The sequence below is a fragment of the Mchenga conophoros genome, linkage group LG3 (assembly GCF_057382185.1).
Source record: "Mchenga conophoros isolate Kocher_MC1m ecotype Shallow Benthic linkage group LG3, M_conophoros_male_GT1.1, whole genome shotgun sequence".
Classification (NCBI taxonomy): domain Eukaryota; kingdom Metazoa; phylum Chordata; class Actinopteri; order Cichliformes; family Cichlidae; genus Mchenga; species Mchenga conophoros.
In genome coordinates this window covers 61,187,820-61,212,988 of record NC_140528.1, presented here as the reverse complement: position 1 = coordinate 61,212,988, position 25,169 = coordinate 61,187,820, and the positions used below count along the sequence as shown (strand labels likewise).

General features: G+C 39.4%; 2 protein-coding genes across 2 annotated transcripts in view; both read left to right on the top strand.

The window, feature by feature from the left end:
* LOC146579874 (Fc receptor-like protein 5) overlaps positions 1-7,984 on the top strand; it is a 49,916-nt gene extending 41,932 nt beyond the window's left edge. Inside the window, exons 13-18 of the mRNA XM_085268013.1 lie at positions 4,336-4,395; positions 6,112-6,174; positions 6,804-6,869; positions 7,207-7,269; positions 7,520-7,585; positions 7,691-7,984. Of these exons, the coding sequence (XP_085124139.1) occupies positions 4,336-4,395; positions 6,112-6,174; positions 6,804-6,869; positions 7,207-7,269; positions 7,520-7,572 (305 nt within the window). The 3' untranslated portion in view covers positions 7,573-7,585; positions 7,691-7,984. The remainder of the gene's footprint in view (positions 1-4,335; positions 4,396-6,111; positions 6,175-6,803; positions 6,870-7,206; positions 7,270-7,519; positions 7,586-7,690) is intronic.
* A 2,953-nt stretch (positions 7,985-10,937) lies between these two features.
* LOC146579873 (basement membrane-specific heparan sulfate proteoglycan core protein-like) lies at positions 10,938-23,652 on the top strand. The gene is made up of 11 exons (XM_085266053.1): positions 10,938-11,051; positions 11,356-11,388; positions 13,951-14,223; positions 14,361-14,621; positions 16,221-16,493; positions 18,136-18,387; positions 21,865-21,981; positions 22,077-22,092; positions 22,172-22,263; positions 22,389-22,439; positions 22,900-23,652. Exons 1-11 carry the CDS (start codon positions 11,015-11,017, stop codon positions 23,025-23,027), a joined length of 1,533 nt encoding a protein of 510 aa, XP_085122179.1. The 5' UTR covers positions 10,938-11,014; the 3' UTR covers positions 23,028-23,652.
* Positions 23,653-25,169: the final 1,517 nt, after the last annotated feature.

Genomic DNA, 25,169 nt, shown 5'->3' with positions numbered 1-25,169 from the left:
TCCAATCTGGGTTAGTGTCAGACCAATAGCGGTGGTTTTGTTTGTTAACTTCACCATTCACATAAAAGTTTGCCTCATCACTGAACAAAATCTTCTGCGTGAACTGAGGGTAGCTGGAGTTTGTAAGGGTGCCATTTGTGAGTAGCTAATATCCGCCGAAGGGATGTTCGACTAATGCCACTCTCCAGTGACATGCGGCGAGTGCTACGCTGTGGGCTCTTGCTGAGTGAAGCTAGGACAGCCACTGATGTTTCTTCATTAGTGACAGTTTTCTTGCGTCCACATTTTGGCAAATCCAACGCTGAACCAGTTTCACAAAACTGAGCAAGCAGTTTGCTAACTGTAGCATGGAAGATGGGTGGTCTCGTAGGGTGTTGCATTGAAATCTGCTGCAATGACCCGGTTACTGCGTTCACCAGATATCAACACAATTTCGATCCGCTCCTCACGTGTTAACCTCCTCGACATGTCAATGGCTGTGAACAAAGAGAAACTTGTAAATAACTCATGAAAGAATAAAGTTACGTTGAAACCACGCACACCATTGTTTTTCTTGTGACATTACCAATAAGTTTTATGTGTCACATGGCCCTCTTCCTATTGAAAAAACAAAAGTTGCATCCAAGATGGCCGACTTCTAAATGGCCACCATGGTCACCACCCATCTTGCCCCCTCACATATACTAATGTGCCACAAAAAGGACTTTAATATCACCAACCATTCCCGTTTTATTACGGTGTATCCATATAAATGGCCCACCCTGTATATATATATATATATATATATATATATATATATATATATATATATATATATATATATATATAGATATATATATATATATATATATATATATATATATATATACAGGGGGTGCATAATTATTAGGCAAATGAGTATTTTGTCCACATCATCCTCTTCATGCATGTTGTCTTACTCCAAGCTGTATAGGCTCGAAAGCCTACTACCAATTAAGCATATTAGGTGATGTGCATCTCTGTAATGAGAAGGGGTGTGGTCTAATGACATCAACACCCTATATCAGGTGTGCATAATTATTAGGCAACGTCCTTTCCTTTGGCAAAATGGGTCAAAAGAAGGACTTGACAGGCTCAGAAAAGTCAAAAATAGTGAGATATCTTGCAGAGGGATGCAGCAGTCTCAAAATTGCAAAGCTTCTGAAGCGTGATCATCGAACAATCAAGCGTTTCATTCAAAATAGTCAACAGGGTCGCAAGAAGCGTGTGGAAAAACCAAGTCGCAAAATAACTGCCCATGAACTGAGAAAAGTCAAGCGTGCAGCTGCCAAGATGCCACTTGCCACCAGTTTGGCCATATTTCAGAGCTGCAACATCACTGGAGTGCCCAAAAGCACAAGGTGTGCAATACTCAGAGACATGGCCAAGGTAAGAAAGGCTGAAAGACGACCACCACTGAACAAGACACACAAGCTGAAACGTCAAGACTGGGCCAAGAAATATCTCAAGACTGATTTTTCTAAGGTTTTATGGACTGATGAAATGAGAGTGAGTCTTGATGGGCCAGATGGATGGGCCCGTGGCTGGATTGGTAAAGGGCAGAGAGCTCCAGTCCGACTCAGACGCCAGCAAGGTGGAGGTGGAGTACTGGTTTGGGCTGGTATCATCAAAGATGAGCTTGTGGGGCCTTTTCGGGTTGAGGATGGAGTCAAGCTCAACTCCCAGTCCTACTGCCAGTTTCTGGAAGACACCTTCTTCAAGCAGTGGTACAGGAAGAAGTCTGCATCCTTCAAGAAAAACATGATTTTCATGCAGGACAATGCTCCATCACACGCGTCCAAGTACTCCACAGCGTGGCTGGCAAGAAAAGGTATAAAAGAAGAAAAACTAATGACATGGCCACCTTGTTCACCTTATCTGGACCCCATTGAGAACCTGTGGTCCATCATCAAATGTGAGATTTACAAGGAGGGAAAACAGTACACCTCTCTGAACAGTGTCTGGGAGGCTGTGGTTGCTGCTGCACGCAATGTTGATGGTGAACAGATCAAAACACTGACAGAGTCCATGGATGGCAGGCTTTTGAGTGTCCTTGCAAAGAAAGGTGGCTATATTGGTCGCTGATTTGTTTTTGTTTTGTTTTTGAATGTCAGAAATGTATATTTGTGAATGTGGAGATGTTATATTGGTTTCACTGGTAAAAATAAATAATTGAAATGGGTATATATTTGTTTTTTGTTAAGTTGCCTAATAATTATGCACAATAATAGTCACCTGCACACACAGATATCCCCCTAAAATAGCTAAAACTAAAAACAAACTAAAACTACTTCCAAAAACATTCAGCTTTGATATTAATGAGTTTTTTGGGTTCATTGAGAACATGGTTGTTGTTCAATAATAAAATTATTCCTCAAAAATACAACTTGCCTAATAATTCTGCACTCCCTGTATATATATGTGTGTGTGTGTGTGTGTGTGTGTGTGTATATATATATATGTGTGTGTGTACGTATATATGTGTATATATATGTATATATGTATGTATTAGGGGTGCAACGATACACAAAATTCACGGTTCGGTTCGATACTTTCTTGTCACGGTTTGATATCTTTTCGATACAAAAAAAATGTTCATGCCTTTTTAATTTGTCATTTATTAAAATTATAAATATATATTTTAACTAAAAAGTACAGTTTTTAAATTTTATGTTGCTGAAACAAAAAAGTAATAAAAAAATATATATATATATCTCAGGGCTCGCAAAATTTCAAAATCCCTGGTACCCCTTCGGGCAGGGACTCTTCAGTTTTTGGTAGCCCAAAATAAATTTAAGTAGCCCGAATAAAAAAGAGAGCAATTTTTTGATTGATGTTTTGTTTCCTGCTTTGTTTCCTTTACAATATTATACATTAAAGTATAATATTGTATAATTATATAATATTAACTTCTTATCTTGTGCGCGTTTTTTATTTTGACAGCGAATGCGCACCTGTGGACCACTTATGTGCACCCCTGGTTATTTAGCTCGTCATATCGCAGCCACAGAAATTCTTTTGTCCATGAAACCATAAAGCTGCACTTTCTTTTTGCCTTATAGTCTGATTTGTCAAAACTTTTCCGTTTTGTGGTCACTTCTTCACCCTGACCTGTCTTATTTGGCTCAGCAGAACTAAAATATATATCCTGCTGCTTTTACACACGCACTCACATAACGCTGAGCGATTCTCTGTGTGATCAACCTCTCAAATGTTTAAGCTTGCTGCGGGAGATTTCACTTGTCATGTTTGCATAGTAAGCTAACGATTGATAAGACGATGTCAGAGGAATTGGTGCGCAAATTATCGTCACTCACCAATCAGTGCTGTCGCTCTCTATACACAGTTTGCAAAGTGAAAGCAAAAAACAAGCGCAAATTCAAACGCGATTTCAATATGTCACATATTGACAGTGGCTCACCGATGCCAATGACATAATTACCCAGCTACATTTCCGAAAGAATGCAAAAGCATTGACATATATTTTTCCTTCCTATGATAGCCCGCAAAATCGCTAGCCCGACGTCCCGGGGCTAGCGATTTTGCGAGCCCTGTATCTGATTGAGGAATCACTCATCTTTGGAAAAGAGAGTTTATTACAGAGAAATGGCTCTTTCCAAAATAAAAACTATACTATATGCTTCTTCTGGGTTATATTCAACATATTAGGTCCCCATAAGGAGAATCATGTGCTAACGGCTGTCTAAATGACTCGGGTAAAGTTTGTAGCATGCCTGCTTTTTGTTTTTGTCTGCTTCCACTTCTCTTTTGCCTGGGGCTGGACGGCCAACACGTTAACGAGCTAACTGCGCTAACACACTAGTTCCCACCAATGTAATTGAGCTTTGCGTGGCACATCCAACATACTGTTTTACTTTAGTCCATGACGTGCTTACCTTCAGGGTCATACGTCACATGAAGACCAAAATAGTTCCAAATGCCACATCTGAATGAGGGTGGGGGAGGTTCAATTTTCCATGTTGCAACGAGAGCTTAACTTGTCTGGCTAGCTTGCCCTGCGCTCAGTGAATCTGCGTTCGACTACTCCGCCTAGGCTGCACTGTCGAGCGCAGATCCACTGAGTGCTCAACACAGACAGGATCGTTAGAAGGAAAGTTGATAAAATAAATAAAAAAATTTGTATTGTTCGATACATATGCGTACCGAACCGCAAGCACTGTATCGAACGGTTCAATATCGCTACGAGTATCGTTGCACCCCTAGTATGTATATATGTATGTATATATATATATACATACATATATATATATATAATTTTTTTTTTTTTTTCCTTTGTGGATTTCATTATCGTGACAGGGAGGCTTCGTAGAGCGGAGGAGAGTGCCATTTACTCTGATGTAAAGATGGGAGCTGCAGGTAAGGTCACAACAGTCTCATCCAGTGATCCGGTCATTGCGTATAGTAGTACTGATCACTAGAGTTGAATCTTGCGCACATGTGGAAATTCATATTCAAAAAACAAGAAGTCTACTTTGTTTAAAGTATGTTATTTTTATTGCATCTAAAGTATGATTTTAGAAATGGTTTCCAGCTGTTTCTTAGAGATATTCCCCCATATTTTTTGGGGTTTTTTTTTTGTTTTGTTAGTTTGCGTGTTTTAGGGGAGACCAGGTATGGTTGTAACACATTTTGCTCCAGCACCCATAACACAATTAATTTTTGTGCTAGAGGTCACAAACCTTTACACAAATTACCCATTTTTTCCCTATAAATGTCAACCATTCAAAGCCCTGCAAGAATACCACAGACCTTGTGTGTTAATGTTAAATACATGGTGTTCCTTTGTTATCACCTACTCCACAATCAGGGTGGGTTGTAACACATGCTGGGGAGAAGTGTCAGTCGACACCAGAGAATGTGCTTCAAAAAAGTGATGTATTGGAATAAAAGAACAGTTTTTGTCTCTATTTCTCTGTGACTGACCATATCTCAAACACACCCTGGCATGTGCGGCTGTGTACATTAGTTTAGTAGAGCAAACTTTCATAATACAACGGACACTTAGTAAAAAGTTAGTACAATGCAAGTCTGTGTGGTGGAGTGTGGTCTGAGCATGAGAGAAGAAGAGGCAACTGCACAGCAAAGACACATAATAACTCCAGCTTTGTGTCTTTTTAATTTCAGCTAAGGTATGGAACAAATCGCTTCCTTTTCAGCTCAATACAAAACGCGTAATATTTTCTCTGAATACGGGACGAAACTCTGTCATGCTAGCTAGTACACAGTACGAGTTATTGTAACTGACTGTAAAAAGTAAGCATAATGAAAATAAACTACACCTGAACTTGGTTTACATCTGACCCAGATAGACTGCAGGTGATAACTTCTTACCTGAAGTTCAGTTCACCTGACACTGGGACCGGTGGCCGCCTCCGGTCTCTCCTCCTCCTGCCTCCCATTTCCCTCATCCACCTGCTGGCCTCTGTGGAAGCTCCGCCATAGCCACCACCAAACAACTGACTCATTTTTACACATCTGCCAGCATCTGATTATACCATTACAAAAAAAAAACAACAACAAAAAACCCATAAAGACGAAAAATGACCATCGGCCCGCCGGGCAAATGCCCGGTATGCCCGATGGCCAGTCTAGCTATGGTCCTATCATCATAATCATGTATCCACTATTTTTACAGTAGCTGCCAGGGCCAGAAAAGGAGACTGGTAGCTGTGCATGGGTCAAATTTGCTACAAAAAACAAAACAAAAAAACTTTTGTATGTCACAACCAGTTTGTTCTCAATAAAATCTGCATACACTTGCAACCCTGACAAGCACCATGTGAAATCAGGGATGGAAGTGGGTAAAAACTGAAATCATCATATGACTCCTATCTCATCCCTGAGATAGATAGGATGAGATTAGTGGCGTTACAACTCTCCCCATGTTACAACCATACCCAGAACTTATCTATATCTTTAAATATAAAACACATTGTATGTCTTTTGTCTAAGACAGCTAAGCATACATAAAGACAACAGTTGATTTTCATTTCAGTTTCAGTCAACCTCTTGTCCCTTCAGTGAATAGCTACATATCACATTTCTGCTGAATAAATATCACTTCTCTTTTAGAGGACAGTCTGATGTATGCTGAGATCAACCACCACAAAAAAGAAAAAGCCAAGAAAAATAAAGGTGAGCAAAGTCTGCCATCATCTCCACTCAGTATTGTTCAGTCTGTTTCTTATCATAAAGATGTAAATCTTCTTATGTTACAATTTCTATTCACAGTTTACATAATTTAATAAAAGCTTCTTTTTTATCTTTTTTAATTGACATAATCTTTTTTATATGAATTGTTCGTCTAAGTACAAGTACATTGATTTTTTTTTAAGTATAAAATATATCTTATAGATTACTGTTGTAGCAGTGTAGCAGTAGCAGTGCATAAATAATCACATTAGGAAGCACTTTTATTAGTAGTAATAGTAATAATAAGAAGAAGACGAAGAATCAATTCCATTCTCTGTTTCAGCACAAGTAAAATCAGGTGCATTCATATCTAATGGCTAATCATTTTTTAAATTTTTTTTAATTATTAATTTATTTTATATTTCAAGGCGTCTATATAAAACTTTGATTTGATTTCTCTTCCATGCAGCAAAAAAAGCCCATTTTTTTTTTTTTGTTTGTTTTTTTCTATTTATTTATTTTTTTGTGCTGTTTTATTTTCTAATTTTTGGACAATTATGATATAAAAAACAGTTATTGATTTTAATTATGAGAATATGAAAAAGTTTAAATAATTGTCTTTCTACTTACAGGAAAATCAAGTCCTGAATCAAACAATGAAGCAGTTTACTCCCAAGTCAAATTAAAAAGAGCTCTAGGTAATATGAAAATATAATTATTAAATCTAACTATATCCTCACTTAACATTTTTTGCATAAAACGTTGAAGGCAAAAGTTAGATATGTCATCTTTAGTATTTGAGCTTTAAAGTTAAGATTTTGCACATTTTTGCAAAGATATATGTAATAAATGTGTAATATTTAGGTACCGCTGTGTCCAAGCTACTTGCACTTTCTTTCTTCACTTGTGAGATTATCTTCAGACCGTTGTAAATTTCTTATAGTTTACCTCCATCCACCTTTTTCCGTTGATCCATCAGCTGTATGTGATATTTGTGTTGCACAAATGTATGCTGAGATCTCATATCTCTCTTAGAGGACAGTCCAATGTATGCTCAGGTCAACCGCTGGGATAAAGGAAATACTAAGACAAACAAGGGTGAGTAAAGCCTGCAATCATTTACAGTGATGACATGGATAATTTATTATAATGATTTATGATTACATTTAAAAATGTAAATCTGTTTGTTTGTGTGTGTGTGCATTTTTGTTTATATCACTAATAAAAACAGTGATAAAGAAAACTTTGTTAACCTGTGGTTTAAGAAAATTATTGTTGTTTTTGTTGTTGTTGTTGTTGTTGTTATGAGACTACACAAGTCTTTTAAGTAAACTTCTCTCCATTACAGGAAAATCAAGTCTTGTGTCAGCTGATGAAGCAATTTACTCTGAAGTCAAATGAGGGAGCACTCTAGGTATTTATGCTGACATGATGGAGTATGATGTGATGATTTATTCTTGTTCTTTAGCTCATATTATTGTTCCAAATTGGAAATCTTGTTGTCTTTTTTGCTTTACAGATCAGTGAGGAGAGCTGTAACAGCAACCCCAAAATGAAGCTTTTTATGAAGCCACTGTTGCTCCTCTGCTACCCAAGTGTCATACACACCCAATAAGTATAAGAGTTATAGGTCATCATCATTATGAAATACAATATCTGTATTAATAACTGTAGACATATTACTGTATTTTAGCACAAAAAAGTACAAACTGGTGTGCTTCTGTTTAGTTTCATGCTCTCTCTATTCACTCAGTGATAATAACAGCATGACTTACAGTCAGCTTTTTCAGTGTTACATATAGTTTATTAATGTTTGGGCAATAAACACGGTATACTTTTGTATGCAATAATCTTCTACATTATTAAAAGAAGACTGATATAATATGATATATATCTGACTGTATTTGTGCAAAATACTAATGAACCTGTTGATGTCAATTATGGAATAATTTGCTTTTTCTCCATGAAAATATGCGTTCATATTATAATATGTGTGTCTCTGGTTGTGTGTGTGTGTGTGTGTCTGAGAGAGAGAGATACATACATATAAACATACAGAATGTGAGATGCTGTGTTTGCTCCAGTTCAGTGTGGTGGCAAGGCCCAAAAATAATATCTGCCCGGGGCTTTTCACAGAGTCATGAAAGACCTTATCTTCATCTCTTTGACTACAGAACTAAAATGACAAAGAACAATCTAAGCAGAATGTGTGCAAGCTTATGGAAAATATATTTTAGCTCTGACAGCTGGTAGACAGAGAGCATAGACACAGAACAACTGTCTGTGACTCACCGGCTGAAGAAGTGGAAGAGTGAGAAACTGAAATGTCCAATCTGTGTTCTTTTTGGAGTCCAGAGAATTGCTGGGAGCAGAAAGGCAGAAACAGAGTTGTCCCCAGGAGGGACAAACCAGGATTCAGGGACAGGAACAGAAAAACAGCACAACATGACACTCAGTCTGGGCCTGTATAGGACCTCATATGGGTATTCTGTAATTAGTGTTGCCAACTGTCCCATTTCAGCTGGCACATCCCATATAATGAGCAAAATTGGTTTGTCCCTTATTCTACCAAATATCATGAAAATTGATGGTTACCCGCAATGTCACACACAGTGCATTTTTACACTATGCCCAGCTTGTTGTGCACTGTGCTTCTGGCACGCCACGGTGTCCCTTATTTGATATTTAAAAGTTGGCAACCCTATCTGTAATTGACATATCATTTACATATCCACGTAGGCTGCCCTACATCAAATGACCAGCATATCTCTGTACTTCCAAATGAGCTGTTAAAGGGGTCTTTGTGTGATCTGTCCTTGGTGAAGCAAATGGACGAAAAGATTTGACACATTGACAGAGCTTTTCTCCACCACTGCAGCACCAATGTAGAAAGATGTCCTGGTCCACCACTTCTCCTCTGCTTAGGCTTAGCCTTTCACCAGCCCCTCACTCTTCATCCTCCATGCTCACCATTTCTTCTTTTCTGCCAGTACTTGCATCTCGCACGATGAAGAAGCTCTTGATGCTGAAGTAGTAGTTACCAGCCCAAGACCTGCAGCATGTCTGGGGAGCTCACCTTTGCCCATTTTTCTGGAAATTCCTGACTCAATGTTGGCCAGCTCTTCTGGCTTGATGATACCAAGCAGTTCATTGGTGGTTCTGCACCTAGTTAGTCTGAGGCATCTGCAACCTTAACTCCTCGAGCTCCCTCTTCCAGGTAGAAGCTCCCACCTATGTTGCCCAGGATAATTGCTAATCTGTGAGCCCTGTGCAGCTCAAGCTTTAGAAACCCAGGCTACCAAAGCCTCCTGAGCAGCTCCAGGTTCCCGAGTCATCTCTGAAGCCTTCAGTGCTGCTCTAGTCACCAGTCATCCCATACAAACAGAATCAGAGCCCATGGGCCCTGAGCAACCAGGACCAGACGCCATGGATTTTTCGCCACCGAGTTCAGAGGGCCTCTGTGTTCCTGCGCTGCTACAGTTGACCTCCAACCAAGGCACCTAAGGTTCATTGTTCTGGTCCCAGTCCCTTCCAACATCTTCATCAAGATGATAGAGAATTATGTGTGGGATCACATTTTTTTTATATTTAAAATTAAATGTCTATCTATGATTAGCACACTTGGCTCGCAGTACTAACCACAGCCTGCTCATATATTTCTCTGTGGAGTTTCCCACAGAGTAAGCCAGAATAAACTTTACTCTGACTTCCTCTGACAGACCAAAGATGTCCTTGAGAATGGCTGATTCTCTCTCTCTATGTTGACCCTCTGATAATGTGGCGACCTTTCCAAGATGTACACCACTTTTTGTCCCTGTGTCACTTTGAATTAGATAAGAGGTTAAACAATTGATTGGATGTTACTGTTTTGACAGTGTTGCACTCTCTGACTTTTGATGGGAGCACTGTATCCCTATACACTGTGATCATGTCAGCAACAACAACTTCACCTGTAGAGTTCAAGACTTTGCAGATGATAAATGCTGTATTCTTTTTAATAAAAGTAACATAATCAGTACAGTAAATTGTACTACTTTCTTTTTGTGTCAGCTTTGCATATGTGCATATGTAGTTTCTGTCCATTCTGCTATACTTATTTTTATGTACTGAAAGTGACCTGATGAATTACGTCATCTAGAGAAAAGGAAATGCAGTCTGTAGCTTAGAGCTGCTTTTATGTTCACCAAATTTTTAAGCAGACGATCAAAAAAGGAATCTAGTCAAGAAGAGCACAGTGGGAATTTAATGGTGCTCCTTTTGCACTGTGCTACCCATAGTGTTAATGCAAGGCTATGAAAAATTTGAGAGAACTGGAGTGACTATGGCCATGACACATATCTTTGTGTGTGTGCGTGTGTGTGTGTGCATGTGTGTGCATGTGTGTGTGTGTGTAGATGTGTAGAGAAGCTGCAAAGAGTGCGTTTGTCAGTCAAACAAATGGCAATTTTTCCTCATTGTTTACTGATGTTTAATATTGTAACGAGGAAACAAATGTAATCACACTAGTCCACGTAGTAGTTTAGATGATGCATGTATTTCATAGTGAATTACCAATGATGGGAACCACTGCAACCAGAAAGTAGTGCTATGATCACTGTAAATGATAATTACATAAATAAATGCAGAACATAATGTGACTGTTTTGACCTTTCTTGGCACAAGAAGCAAGCTGATGTGGACAACAAATGTCAGCAGTGGAACGGTGCTGCTGTGGTTTGTGTAGCTGTTTATAGTTCTATGAGCTCATTATAAAGGGGAAGGAAGCACAAAGACACTTTACAAGGAAACAGCTTCACCGTTAGAACACGTTGACTTTAGCACTGCAGCAGGGTTGGGTGTGACAATGAGGCACTCTTTGTTCTGCATGCTTGATTTATTATGTGAGTACATTAATAACTGTGTCTTATGAGTATCACAAATTATTGAACATGTTTCTGTATTATTGTAGGGTCTTTATCTTACAATGTAAAGTGCCTCGATGTGGCTGTTGTTGTAATTTGAAGCTAAATAAATAAAACTGAACTGAACTGAATTATGAGAATTACAGTAAATTTCCAGACAATACAATTTGTCTTGAATGTAGCACATTTAAAGTTTATTTCAATATAATTATATTGAGTGATTCCTTAACTTCATCAAAAACAGGTTTAACAAAATCTGATCAGGTTTCAATCTTCATTTCAGTGCTCAGTACGGTCTTCTATGGAAATGCTACAGGTGAGATTTTTTCTTTCTTTCTTGTTTTCCTCAAATGTAATTCAGTCTTTATTTATTTATTTTCGTATTTATTGCCATTACCTCTTGAATGAAATTAATCTCTTGAATTTGCCAAATGTCCTAATAATGAGATACTGCACATGTAAAGTACTTTGAATATTAAGAAGAAGAATCGAGACTTTTTTTAAATCAAGAAGAAGAGGAAGCGACTGAAGGCAAAGGGAAGAATTAAATGGTGAAAGTTGAAGGAGGAAGAATGCTGCACAGGGAGGAGTTGAGATAGATCTGGGTGGTAGGCAAGAATTACCAGACGGCTGGGAAAGTACAATTGTAGAGGTGAGGGAAACCATGAGGAACATATTCGATGTATTCTCTTGACAGAAGAAAAAGGACAAGGAGACTTAGCAGTGGAATCATGAAGTATAGGAAAGTCAAGTCAGCTTTATTTGTATAGCACATTTAAAAGACATCAAGTATCGGCCAAAGTGCTGAACAGGGATGATGTAATCAAATAAAAGAAATAATTAAAATAAATGAGTAAAAAACATTACAAAACATCCAATTATATACACACACCCAAGCAGACTCTTATATACATTTGTTTATACAAGTATATATGTACCAGTACATATGCACATACGTATGCATGCATATATGCACACACACACACGAGTACGCACGTGGACATAAATACATGTATACATATACACGTGTATAAATGATCCAATGAGATAAAACACCAGAATAGCTAAAATGTAACAAAAGCGGCATCAGATCCGAAAGTCTTTGAAAATAGATAGGTCTTCAAATTTGATTTGAAGATTTCCAAAGAGGAAGACAATTTTATAAAAGAGGAAGACTGTTCCAGAGTCTCGGAGCAGCGATGGAGGAAGCCCTGTCACCTCTGGATTTTATCTGGGTGCGTAGAACCAGTAAAAACATCTGACTGGAGGAATGCATAGTTCGAGTGGGTAGGTACAGGCTAAGGAGATCTGAAATGTAAGCTGGAGCCAAGCCATGGAGGGCTTTAAAAACAAATAATAAAACCTTGAAATCAATTTGGTATTTAACTGGCAGCCAATGTAAAGATGTGAGTATCGGAGTAATACTGTCTCTCTTTCTCGCATCCGTCAGGAGCCTTGCGGCTGTATTTTAAACAAGTTGCAGGCGGGACAGGCTTCATTGACAGACGCGTAAATAGAGAGAGTTACAGAAATCAAGATATGATGAAATGAAGGCATAATAATAATAATAATAATAATAATAATAATAATGGATAACGGTTTCCAGATCTTTAGATGACAAGATAGTTTTGAGGATAGAAATGCTCCTGAGCTGGAAGAAACTGCCAACAACAACTCAATTTATTTGTTTGTACAGCTTGAGGGTAGAATCCTCAATATTTTTAACATGGGGATGTAGATTAGCTGATCGTGGGCCCAAGTCATTTCTTGTGAGACTAACAGAGTCTTGTTGGCCAAAAATTGTAATGTCACTTTTGTCATGGTTTAGTTTGAGAAAGTTCAAAGACATCCAGCAATTTATGTCACTAAGACAATCTGAAACTTTCTGCAATGTGCTATCAACGCCTGGTTTTAGGGAGAGGTAGGACTGTGTATCATCTGCATAACAAAGAAAATCAAAAATGAGAGACGAGGACAGGTGGAGGAAGTGAAGAAAGGTATGAAGAGGTGGAAAAGATCCTTAAAATGCACAGAAGGATTTAGCTGTTATTCTGCACCTCCATTGCTGGAGTGGATATATAGAGCTGGGGAAAACAAGATGGTTGTTGCCTGTTGTTGCAGTAATTCCAGAACCAGACTCTTGTATGTGAAAATAATAGCAGTCCTATTGTGCTTGGTTAGCCTGTACCTGACAGGTTCCAATAAATGAAGGGGAGTGCAACTCTGGCAATCGCTTAATTACAAACTCAGGTGTGGTAGAAGTTTGGTTCCATGTCACAAAACCTTTGGTTGACTTAAAAGTGATCCTGGCAAACGACCATGTGACTCAGGAAGCAAAGCAGTGCAACCATGGAAATATGGCAACCTTAGTTCAGGATACAGTTGGATATAGAAGTAATACTTTAAAGAAATCCTCAATCACACTGGCATTAACCACAAGGTGGTTCAGATATCCTGGGAGCCTCCTCAGTGAGGTGTTCCAGGCATGTCCTACTGAAGGTAGCCCCAGAGCAATCCCAGGACATATTGAGAATAGATAGGATATCCATACCAGGGAGATTTGTGACATTCAGGTCTCTCTTGAAAAAAGGAATCTCTAATCTCAATGATGCTTTTACCTGCATAAATAAAAAAACAATGAATAACTGGGGACTCTGCCAGATGCTCCCAGCACAAATTACCTATATGGCTGACTGATATCACATAAAACTCTACTGCCTTAATAAGTTATTAAGGAAAACTTAATAGCTTCAGTCCATAATAGCTCACAAACCAGATAATGATTTTTTAAAAATTTCTATAACAAATGTATTGCAAGTCATACACGAAGCAAGTCATATCTTTGTGTTTTACTTGTTTTATATTTTTCTTTAAACAGCCAGTAAACCTCGGGCCTTAATAACAGCACATGAGGGAGTCATACCAGCAGGGGGCAGCGTGACACTGAGCTGCTCTGTGGAGGGCTCTGCTGGCTGGAAGTTTGACTGGTTCAGACGTGATTCAGAGTTTTCTGTGGCTCAGAAAATAGGAGCTGGAACATCAGAGCACACGATCAGTATTTCAGAAGGAGGCATCTATTACTGCAGAGGAGGTAGAGGAGATCCAGTTTTCTCCACAGAGGACAGCGTTCCAGTTAAAATTAAGAAACGGGGTGAGTGTTACATTTTGAAATAACAAATATTAATCACTGACATCAAAGTAACACTTCATAAACCTTTTACCTGTTAATTTCTTTTCTCTTTTTCTTTTTTTGTTTTTCTTCACATTGTGTTTGTTTTTTGGGAACAGTCCTGTATGTTGTAAAGTCGCAACACCGTTGGCCTCAGATGTTCATTGGTGAGACAATCATCCTTCAATGTGAGATCCAAGGAGGGGAAGACAAGGAGATGACATATGAATGGAAATCACCAAACCCAAACATCCCTGAAACATCCAGTGAATACAGGATCAGCAGATTATCAGTGTCCCACAGTGGAGACTACAAATGTCGGGGTAGCAGTGACTATCTCTTAGCAAAATGGAGTGACCCCTTCACACTGATTGTCTTGTGTGAGTTGAACTGTCTAGCATACATAAAAAATAGATTTAATGTACACATGTGAAAGACAGGAAAGGGAGACCTATAATATTATTTCTCAAAAGGGAATGTACAGTGTTAAGAAATCAGTAAAATCTTTTGATAATTTTAGTCAGTCTATGTGTGCCTCTACATCATGTAGCTAAAATACTGAGGGGATGTTTAGATTGCACCGAGTCTGAGGCAGTGGTGGTGACGGTGATGGTAAAGGGACCTAATGACTTTCACCCCACCCCACTTTCCAAAATTATGACTTTCCAGAAAAAAGTATTCTTAACAACAGCACTAACAAAACAAAACAAAAACCAGCTTTATAATGATTCCATGTGTCTATCATGTTCTAAATTTGATTTTTTTTTTTTATATGAGCACAGGTCATTTTTTACTTTGCAAAGATACATGACCCTATAAAGTGGTGAGATGTAATATATATAATAAACTCCAAAAACAGTTTGAAAAATCAGGTTCAGTAAAAGGACTAGATGTTACAGTCCCTGATAATGCATTGCTTTGAATGGACAAAATCTTGAGGAATGGCTGTTATGAGAAAAGGCAGCCCAGAAACTTTACCAGCAGCACTCATCGTTATGCCTCAACTTTCGGTCTTTTACCCGGCCGTTTAGCCTGCCGTTGCACCTGTCCTTTGATCCCAATCTCTCTAAGCAGTTTTGCTGTTGTACTGGCAACAAAGCCCCTGCACCCCACTTCCACTGGGCACACCTTGATCTTCCAGCCTCTGTACTTTGAGCTTCTTAAGCTCAAAAGCTTCCTCAATTGCTTCCTCCCATGGTACCATTTTTGGGGAGTTAGACCAAAGGACGAGTAGTTGTTACGATCTCGGTGGAAAAATTAGCCTCTGATCCAAGTCCACGTGCATCTGCCAATCCCTGGCAACCTTCAGTGGGCCCAGGTCCGGGTTTGAGGGGCTTGGCTTCAGCTTGTCTCCCTCCCGGATAAATGCTGATGAAAACTGACGCTCCTCTTGGTTTGTGAAAGGTTGAGCTTTGATGGATTTTCTTTTATACTCAACTTTCTCGGCTAGAGAACTGAGGACCTGGTTGTGTCTCCATGTGTATCTGCCCTGAGTAAGGCTAGTCCTACAACCAACCAAGATGTGCTTGAGTGTGGCTGGGATTGTACACAGGGGGCTGGATGGGTCCTTTCCAAACCACAGCTGCAGATTTATTGGGGAAGGTAGCACATCGTGTGTTGCTCGGATGATGAAACTCCCCAGAAGAGTTTCCTCTTTTTGACACTCTCCCACTTGTTAGGGTGGGAGCAGTGCCTCTCACCATGGGGTCCCGGGAGTCTGTGAGTGACATCTCAAGCCTCACTTTGGCACATTTAAACTCCTCTACCAGGCTAGCAATAGGCAATGACAGTATCCTGTTGCTATAGAGTCCAAAGCTGATGAGGCATTTGGGAAGTCCGAGCCACTTCTTAACATTGGAGCTCACTACAATTTAAATGACTGACTGAATGTATAAAGTGTGATTGTTTTCATAACAAAATTCTTGTTAAAGAAAATTGACATCAATCTACTGTTTTTTCTCTTTCTGTATCTTCAACAGCAAATAAACCCATAGCCACACTGAGAGCACAAAGTTCAACCATACCAGCAGGGGGCAGTGTGACACTGAGCTGCTCTGTGGAGGGCTCTGCTGGCTGGAAGTTTGACTGGTTCAGACGTGATTCAGTCTCTTCTAAAGCTCAGCTCATGAGAGGAAATGAAGCAAACAGAGTTATTAGTGTCTCACAAGGAGGTCTGTACCACTGCAGAGGAGGGAGAGGAGATCCAGTTTACTACACAGAGGACAGCAGTGAATTCATTGTGGAGGAAACCTGTGAGTTTAACTGTTACAGTATTTCTGACAAGGCACAGTGACTCATTGTATTTGTGATCTGCACTGTTTGTCTGTCTTTCTATACTTTAATACTTTCAAAGCCAATTGAACGTATTTCCATTATATTTTGATTCTATCTTGTTGTTCAGTCTTCCAGTTTGTTTATTAACTAGCTAGTTGTTTTCCAACCAGTACACTCATATGTTTGAAATAACAGAATCTATCAGTTATATGTTTTATTTTTGATAAAGATAAGGTGATGATAAATGGCTAATAGTAAACTCAAAAAGTTAAAAAACACATAACAGATGGCTGTGATGAGAATAATGGTCAGGGTATGTTCGAGGGAGGAACCCTGAGGAAGGAATACATTTAAAACTCAGAATACTGGGACACCTGACCAGATACCATGACACAAAGTCACAAAGTGCTAAGGTGGAGTGTATAAAAGGAAACCAGTAACTGCAGATCTCCAAACCTCCTCCTCTCCTCACCTGTGAAATAGACCCCAAGATACTTAATCTCCTCTACTTGGGGCAGCAACTTATCCCTGACCTGGAGTGGGCATGCCACCCTTTTCCAGCTGAGGACCTCAAGCCTCAGACTTGGAGGTGCTGATTCTTATTTCTGCCACTTTAAACTCAGCTGAACAGCCCAACATGACTCCTTCCTCTGCCTGATGGCTCCCTTCACCTCTGGTGCCCACCAGTTGTTTTGTGGGTTACCACCACTACAGGCACCAACCACCTTGCAGCCGGAGCTCAGTGCAGCAGTCTCAGCAATGGAGGTGCTTAAAATGGTCCATTCAGACTTAATGTCCGCAGTCTCCCTCAGAATGCTGTCAAAGTAAGTAACAGTACACCACTCAGGTTCAGGTCAGGCAGGCCATTGTTCCCAATCAAACCCCTCCAGGTCTCAGTGTAGTTTCCCACATGAGTGTTGAAGTCTCCCAGTAGACGACAGAGTCCCCAGGTGGAGCACTCTTAAGCAAGCCACCCATGGATTTCAACAAGGGCAGGTACTGTTGTTCAGTGCATAACTGCAGATCACAGTCAGGACCCTTTCCCCAACCTGAAGTTGCAGAGAACAAACCATCGGTTTGCCAGGGATCTGTCTGCCACGGTTTATGCCATTGACTGCCACCAAGCACACACTGCAGTCGCCCTTTTGCCTGCCTCCTGTGGATGGCAGGTCTACAGGCGGGTGGTCCCATGTCCTTTTTTTGGGCTGCACCCAGCTGGGCCCCATGGGCTAAGGCCCAGCAAGTAGGTGCTCAACTTGTGCACCCTCCCCAGGTCTGTCTCCAGGGCATCAGCCTGGCGACATCTCCATGGTGTACCTTGCATCTTGCCTTGTGGTAGCTGGGATAGAAATTCAGCCCCCCTATGACCTTGATAAGGATAAGTAATTAGCAAATATTTTTATTTAAATTGTACATGTTATCACTTTAAACATTTTGATAGGTTTTCTATCTTATACTGTGAATAAAATTTGCATTTATGAGATTTGCATGTCCTGCATCGATGTTATGGATTACATGTATAATAATTAACAATATTGGCATTCTTTTCTATTAAGATGTAATAAAGTAACCATCTTTTTTCTACCTTAATGCTTTACTTGTGTTTTCCAAACTGACCAGCACAAACTGAAAAACCTCGGGCCTCACTGGGGGGCAGCGTGACCCTGAACTGCTCTGTGAACGACTCTGCAAGATGGAGATATTACTGGTTCAGACGTACCTCAGAGTCTTCTGCAGCCCAGAGAATAACAAACGGAACATCATCCCACACTTTCAGTGTCGCAGAAGGAGGCATCTATTACTGCAGAGGAGGAAGAGGAGACCCAGTTTTCTTCACAGAGGACAGTGTTTCAGTCACAATTGAGACAAATGGTAAGTGTTGTATTTTGTTCAGATATAAAACAAATGAAATCCATAATTAACATGAAATTAACAGCTGACAAAATTTTCTTTGCTATTGATTCATTCATTATTCATTATTTTTGTCCCATGTCTTAAACTACTTGGTTAAGGCAGAGTCAAAAGAAGGGATATATATATATATATATATATATATATATATATATATATATATATATATATATATATATATATATATATATATATATATATATATATATATATATATATATATATATATATATATATATATATATATATAGGATCGTAAGTTCGATTCCTGCCTGGGGCGTCTGTATCCAGTAAGGGTCCTAAGGCTAGACCCCCTATGCTAAGCAAGCCTACCGCAGACATGAGCGAGACAGATAAATATGAAGGCATGCCGGCTCGGACGTCGCCCGGATCAACAAGGTCCGCGTCAGGTGTTGAGGAACCAGGGCACCCTGACGAAAAGTGGGCTACTGGAACAAGAAGGCATCGGTGGGCAAGACACGAAAACAGGGTGCAGCCACCTCCTGTACATGGATGACATCAAGCTGTATGCCAAGAGTGAACGAGACATCGATTCACTGATCCACACTACCAGGCTACACAGCAATGACATTGGAATGTCGTTCGGACTGGAGAAGTGTAGTCGGATGGTAACAAAGAGAGGGAAGGTAGTCAGAACTGAGGGGATTGAACTACCAGAAGGCAACATTGCAGACATAGAGGACAGTTACAAGTACCTGGGGATCCCGCAGGCAAATGGGAACCATGAAGAGGCCGCTAGAAAAGCTGCAAACAAGATCCGGGCCATCAACACGTACGCCCTGCCCGTGATCAGGTACCCTGCTGGGGTAATAGGCTGGCCAAAGGAGGAGATAGAAGCCACTGACATAAAGACAAGAACGCTCCTTACCATGCATGGAGGGTTTCACCCCAAGTCCAGCACCCTGAGGCTGTACGCTAAGCGGAAGGAAGGGGGCCGGGCACTGGTGAGTGTCAGCACCACAGTCCAGGATGAGACAAGGAACATCCAAGAATACATTGGGAAGATGGCCCCAACTGACCGAGTGCTCAGTGAATACCTCAGGCAGCAGAAACCCAAGAAAGAGGAGGGAGACAAGGAACCATCATGGAAGGACAGGCCCCTGCACGGTATGTACCACCGGCAGATAGAGGAGGTGGCTGATATCCAGAAATCCTACCAGTGGCTGGACAAAGCTGGACTGAAAGACAGCACAGAGGCACTAATCATGGCAGCACAAGAACAAGCTCTGAGTACAAGATCCATAGAGGCTGGGGTCTATCACACCAGGCAAGACCCCAGGTGCAGGCTGTGTAAAGATGCCCCAGAGACAATCCAGCACATAACAGCAGGGTGCAAGATGCTAGCAGGCAAGGCATACATGGAACGCCATAACCAAGTGGCCGGCATAGTGTACAGGAACATCTGTGCCGAGTATAACCTGGAAGTCCCGAGGTCAAAATGGGAGATGCCCCCAAGGGTGGTGGAGAATGACCGAGCTAAGATCCTGTGGGACTTCCAGATACAGACGGACAAAATGGTGGTGGCTAACCAACCGGACATAGTGGTGGTAGACAAACAGAAGAAGACGGCCGTAGTGATCGATGTAGCGGTTCCGAATGACAGCAATATCAGGAAGAAGGAACACGAGAAGCTGGAGAAATACCAAGGGCTCAGAGAAGAGCTCGAGAGGATGTGGAGGGTGAAGGTAACGGTGGTCCCCGTGGTAATCGGAGCACTAGGTGCGGTGACTCCCAAGCTAGGCGAGTGGCTCCAGCAGATCCCGGGAATAACATCGGAGATCTCTGTCCAGAAGAGCGCAGTCCTGGGAACAGCTGAGATACTGCGCAGGACCCTCAAGCTCCCAGGCCTCTGGTAGAGGACCCGAGCTTGAAGGATAAACCGCCCACAGGGGCGTGCTGGGTGTTTATATATATATATATATATATATATATATATATATATATATATATATATATATATATAATTGATTGTGAAACTGCTAAAATTCTCAAAACCTAGGGAGCCAAAATGAGAATCTGTTATATTTTGTTGTACAATAGATCTGAATTACTTTTGTTTCAATTTATAGCAAAATCCTGACAGGAATAGAACACCAGATACAACTTTTCTGTTTATCGCTCTCAAAAGATGAATATAGGTACTACCAACAAAAGAAATAAGTAATAAATAAAAGTAATCTGTTAACAAAACAATATTTAGATGCCAGCAGCTCATACTGCTGATGAAGGGGCTGATTCTTCTTTATTTATCTATTACTATCGCTCAACATTTTAATACATCAACGATAGCCAGGTCCTGCTACCTGTGGGTTTGGAGTCAATTTGGCATCTCACAGCTTTTATTTATTTATTTTTTTTGGTATGGTGTACGCACACAAAACCATGCTATGACCGTCTGGTGTGGTGAAACACATTAACCAACTCAGGGTTCATACCTCAAAGCCAATGACGGCTGTCTCTGCAGCGTTTTTCATATGTGTGGCTCCAGGTCCTTGCATGCTACTGCATTTCCTCAACCTCCTGGTTGTGAATATTTTTGCCCAGCCATGAAAAATATCAAGCAACAAAAGCTAACTCAGGCATCTAATATAAATTCCTAATTTAATAAATCATTTTATATATTTTCAAAAAAATTGTAAAAATTAAAATTCAGTTTTATTTATACAGCATCAAATCACAACAACAGTTGCCACAAGGTGCTTCATATTGTAAGGTAAAGACGCTACAATAATACAAAGAAAACAGAGGAAAACCCAATAATCATATGACCCTTTATGAGCAAGTGCTTCAGCAAATGTGAGAAGGAAAAACTCCTTTTTAACAGTAAGAAACATCTAGCATCTAGCCCCGTGCGTGGGGGTGCACGGCGTCAACGCGTTAGCGCAGTTAGCTCGTTGACGCGTTAGCGCCATCCAGCCCCACGCATGGGGCGATCCGCTCTAATGGAATGATATGGTACTATAAGGTCCTTAAGATAAGATGGGGCCTGATTATTTAAGACCTTGTATGTGAGGAGCAAGATTTTGAATTCAATTCAGAATTTAACAGGAAGCCAATGAAGGGAAGCCAATAATATAGGAGAAATATGTTCTCTCTTTCTAGTCCCTGTCAGTAATCTAGTCCCTAGATTGCTGCTCTTGCTGCAGCAATTTGGATTAACTGAAGACTTTTCAGGGAGTTTTAAGGACATCCTGCTTGGATTTATGTTCATATTTCTTTAATTTACCAACTTACTCTTACTCAGTAGTATTTATCACATTTCTTGTCTTTAAAAGATACATGTAGTTTGACTTCTTCATTTTAGTCTGACTTTAGCTGTAATCTATGCTTTTCTGTCACTGACCACTCAGAGTTTGTGCTCTCTACATCCAAAATGTTATTCCATCGTTTATGTTGTTTTATATTTTATAATTTAAGGTTTCAGATGTGAAAGCCACTCGTTTCTTGTGCCTTTCATCATTGGACTTGTTTTTGGAAGTTTACTCACTGTTCCCGTGTTGTTGTGCTGTATATGCTGCCACACAAGGATAAGAGGTGAGACTACCACATATTTATATTAGACTGAAGGGTTTATACATTCTGGTGCTTTAAAGGGATTACAGTATGCATTTCTTTCCCTTTTTTGACAGATCGCTGTAGAAACAGGTTTGTACAGTACTGTTTCTGTTCTTTTTAAGCATGACAATGTTACACATGAGTTTTACATTTACACGACATGTTTTAGGTTCATGCAGTCTCCAAACATCAATCAATCCTCTGCTGCACCCCAAACTCCTAACCAAAGTGACACTCAGATTTACTCCTCTCTTCTCCACGGTCAGCGCTAAAAATGATAACTTTTGTAACTATTAAAAGTCATTTAGCACTAAAGATACAGACATACAAAAACAAACAAAAGAAAACTAATTTTACTTTATTTCTTGTATTTTACTCTCCTGTAGGTGATCTTTCTGTCTATGAATCGATCAGAAACTCTGGAATCACTCGAAGTGGTACAGTATAAACTTTAATAGACTTCTTAGAGGTTAACGGTGTAGAGAGACCAGCACATGAATACATTAATGTAGCATCTACTATTATTCTTGATAAGAGAAGTAAGTACATAAAATAAAATATATAATTATTTTATTTTTATTTTTTTTACTTTTCATCAGCAGTGTCAGAGGAAACAGAGTGTATGGGTTAGTACATGTACTAATACCATCACCTTTATATGGAAATGTGACACTACAGAGAGCTTTGACCACAATAATGTGAATCCCAGTCAATGATGCTATAAAATGATACTTAGAGAAAAAGATATCGTTTTACTGTTAAAGCTACAGAGCTTTGGATACATGTGTCCTAAATCTGACGAAGCCTTTATTCTGAAATTGAAATAGGAACTGATGACAAGTAAAATATGTGTGCATGCTTTGGATGTCAGTGCTCTTATATCGTTCTCGCTTGCAGACTTTCATTCGCGTCACCCACATCCTCCCAATCTCCACCTCACTAACACCTCAGTCAGAGCTCCATCCAAGCCTCAGTCTTCATCTTCACCACCACCAGAGTTTAGACTCCAGGGGAAACTCTTCTAAGTCCTATCACTGTTTGGATTCTGTTCTGCCATGATGGGTCATTGAAGTTGAATTGCCAAAGGCATTGATTCATTTCTCAATCTTAATAAATTATGTTCAATTCCTCCAAGTTATACTTCTTATTGAACTAATAGAGTCTACCTTTGTATTAGTCCATATTATTTTTATTTTTGTTGAATGTAGTTTGTATATTAAATAGGGTGAGAACATATATATATGCATGTATAGAAATGTGTGTTGTGATGTTTACTTCATTAGATGCTGTAAATTTTAAGTATGATGCTGATTTCACATCAGATCACTTTGAGTAGCACAAGGTTTCCTTTTTGCCTTTATCTGATGGTCTGTTTTACTTCTTTGATTACTTGTTACTTACTGGTTACTTTAATAAATCTAACAAAGAAACCTGGTTATATGTACATAAGTGTGTTTCAGATTTCCATAAGACATGATCTCCTTTCAAGCTTCTGATTGGTCAACATGGTTTTAGGGCAATGTCAGACAATATTTTCACGGACCTGCAATTAAGGTGTCGCCGATAAATACAACAAAATAAAATGATACGACCAAGACAAAAACTGTGGCATTTTGTAAATATAATAATAAACATGAATTCACTGTGTAATTGTGTAACTTTATCAGCAGCATCCTCCTGAAATGTGCCAACTACATTTAGAGTAACATCCTTCTCTCTGCCCCTTAAGGCTCTCTGGTCACTATGGTAACACGTAAACATTTCTTTCAAAATAAGACACACAACTACAACATGGGAAAAGACCCAGGGAAGCCGAGTTAATGATAAAAGCACTGAAAACTATACATTTCACACCTGAGCCTCAACTCTCAAGGCCCGGTACCAAACGACTCACAGACCGGTACCGGTCCGAGGCCCGGGGGTTGAGGACCACTGTTTTAGGGAACTATTGAAATACATCAGATGCATCTTAGTCTCTCATTTCTCTTCTTCTCTCAAGCTTTGTCAAGATGCACAGAGCAGGTAAAAGGGGCAGAGGTCATGCATTCAAATGTTTAATAGAATTTAGTGCGAAAAAAAGTTTCCCAGTAACACTTTTGGTGTGATCTGAAGCCATGGAAATAAAGTGAAGGTGTACCGTCACAGAGAGACTGTATAATTGAGGCATTAGTTGCATTTTGGTTTGACATGTTCTTGACAGCTCAGCTAATTTTTTTTCAGGCTATACTAGATTTTATTTTTTTTGTTAAGATGAAAAAACACCAGTAGACACCAGACCTTGTAAACTGAATTTAATATGTGATAGAACCTTTCAAAACTTATTGTAAGCAGTAATATACTGCTTGTGTTTCCTGTAGGTATTGGGGGAGAAAAGCAATGTGCAGAGACTTCATTTACTTATCATGATAGACTAAGATTATATTATATTATATTATATTGTATTATATTGTATTATATTATATTATATTATATTATATTATATTATATTATATTATATTATATTATATTATATTATATTATATTATATTATATTATATTATATTATATCCTACAACCTCTTTTACAGTGCTAGTCACATATTCATGGATAATGACCAAATATGAACAGTTCTGTAGGAGTAAACATGCAATTAATTTGATATTATATGAGTGTGTGTTTGTTATTTGTCACAGCTAATAGGCTAATAAGTGAACTGAATCATCAGTGCACTTTATGGGGGAGTTTTGTGGTGGTAGACAAGGAACAGTAGACTGCAGTTGTGGTAGATGTGGCTACCCAGCAGACAGCAACAGTAGGAAGAAGGAGCACGAGAAAACAGAGAAATACCCCGGCATGAAGGAGCAACTGGAGTAGATGTGGAATATAAAGTCGAAAGTAGTCTCAGCAGCAATAGGAGCAACAGGAGCTATAACTCCGAAACATACAATACAAAATATATGTATGTTTATATGTGTATATATATATATATATTATTATTATTTACTTTTATGTTAATTATATGCAACAAAAATCTTATCTCCAGGCACAGACATCTGCTGGTCTGTTATTGCAGGGGGGAGGAGGCATAGGCACAACTCGAATCTCATGTCTGTGCAAAATCCTATTGTCAAACTGAGCTCACTTAGAGTTACTGGTGAAAATAAATAAATAAATAAACACATGTTTTT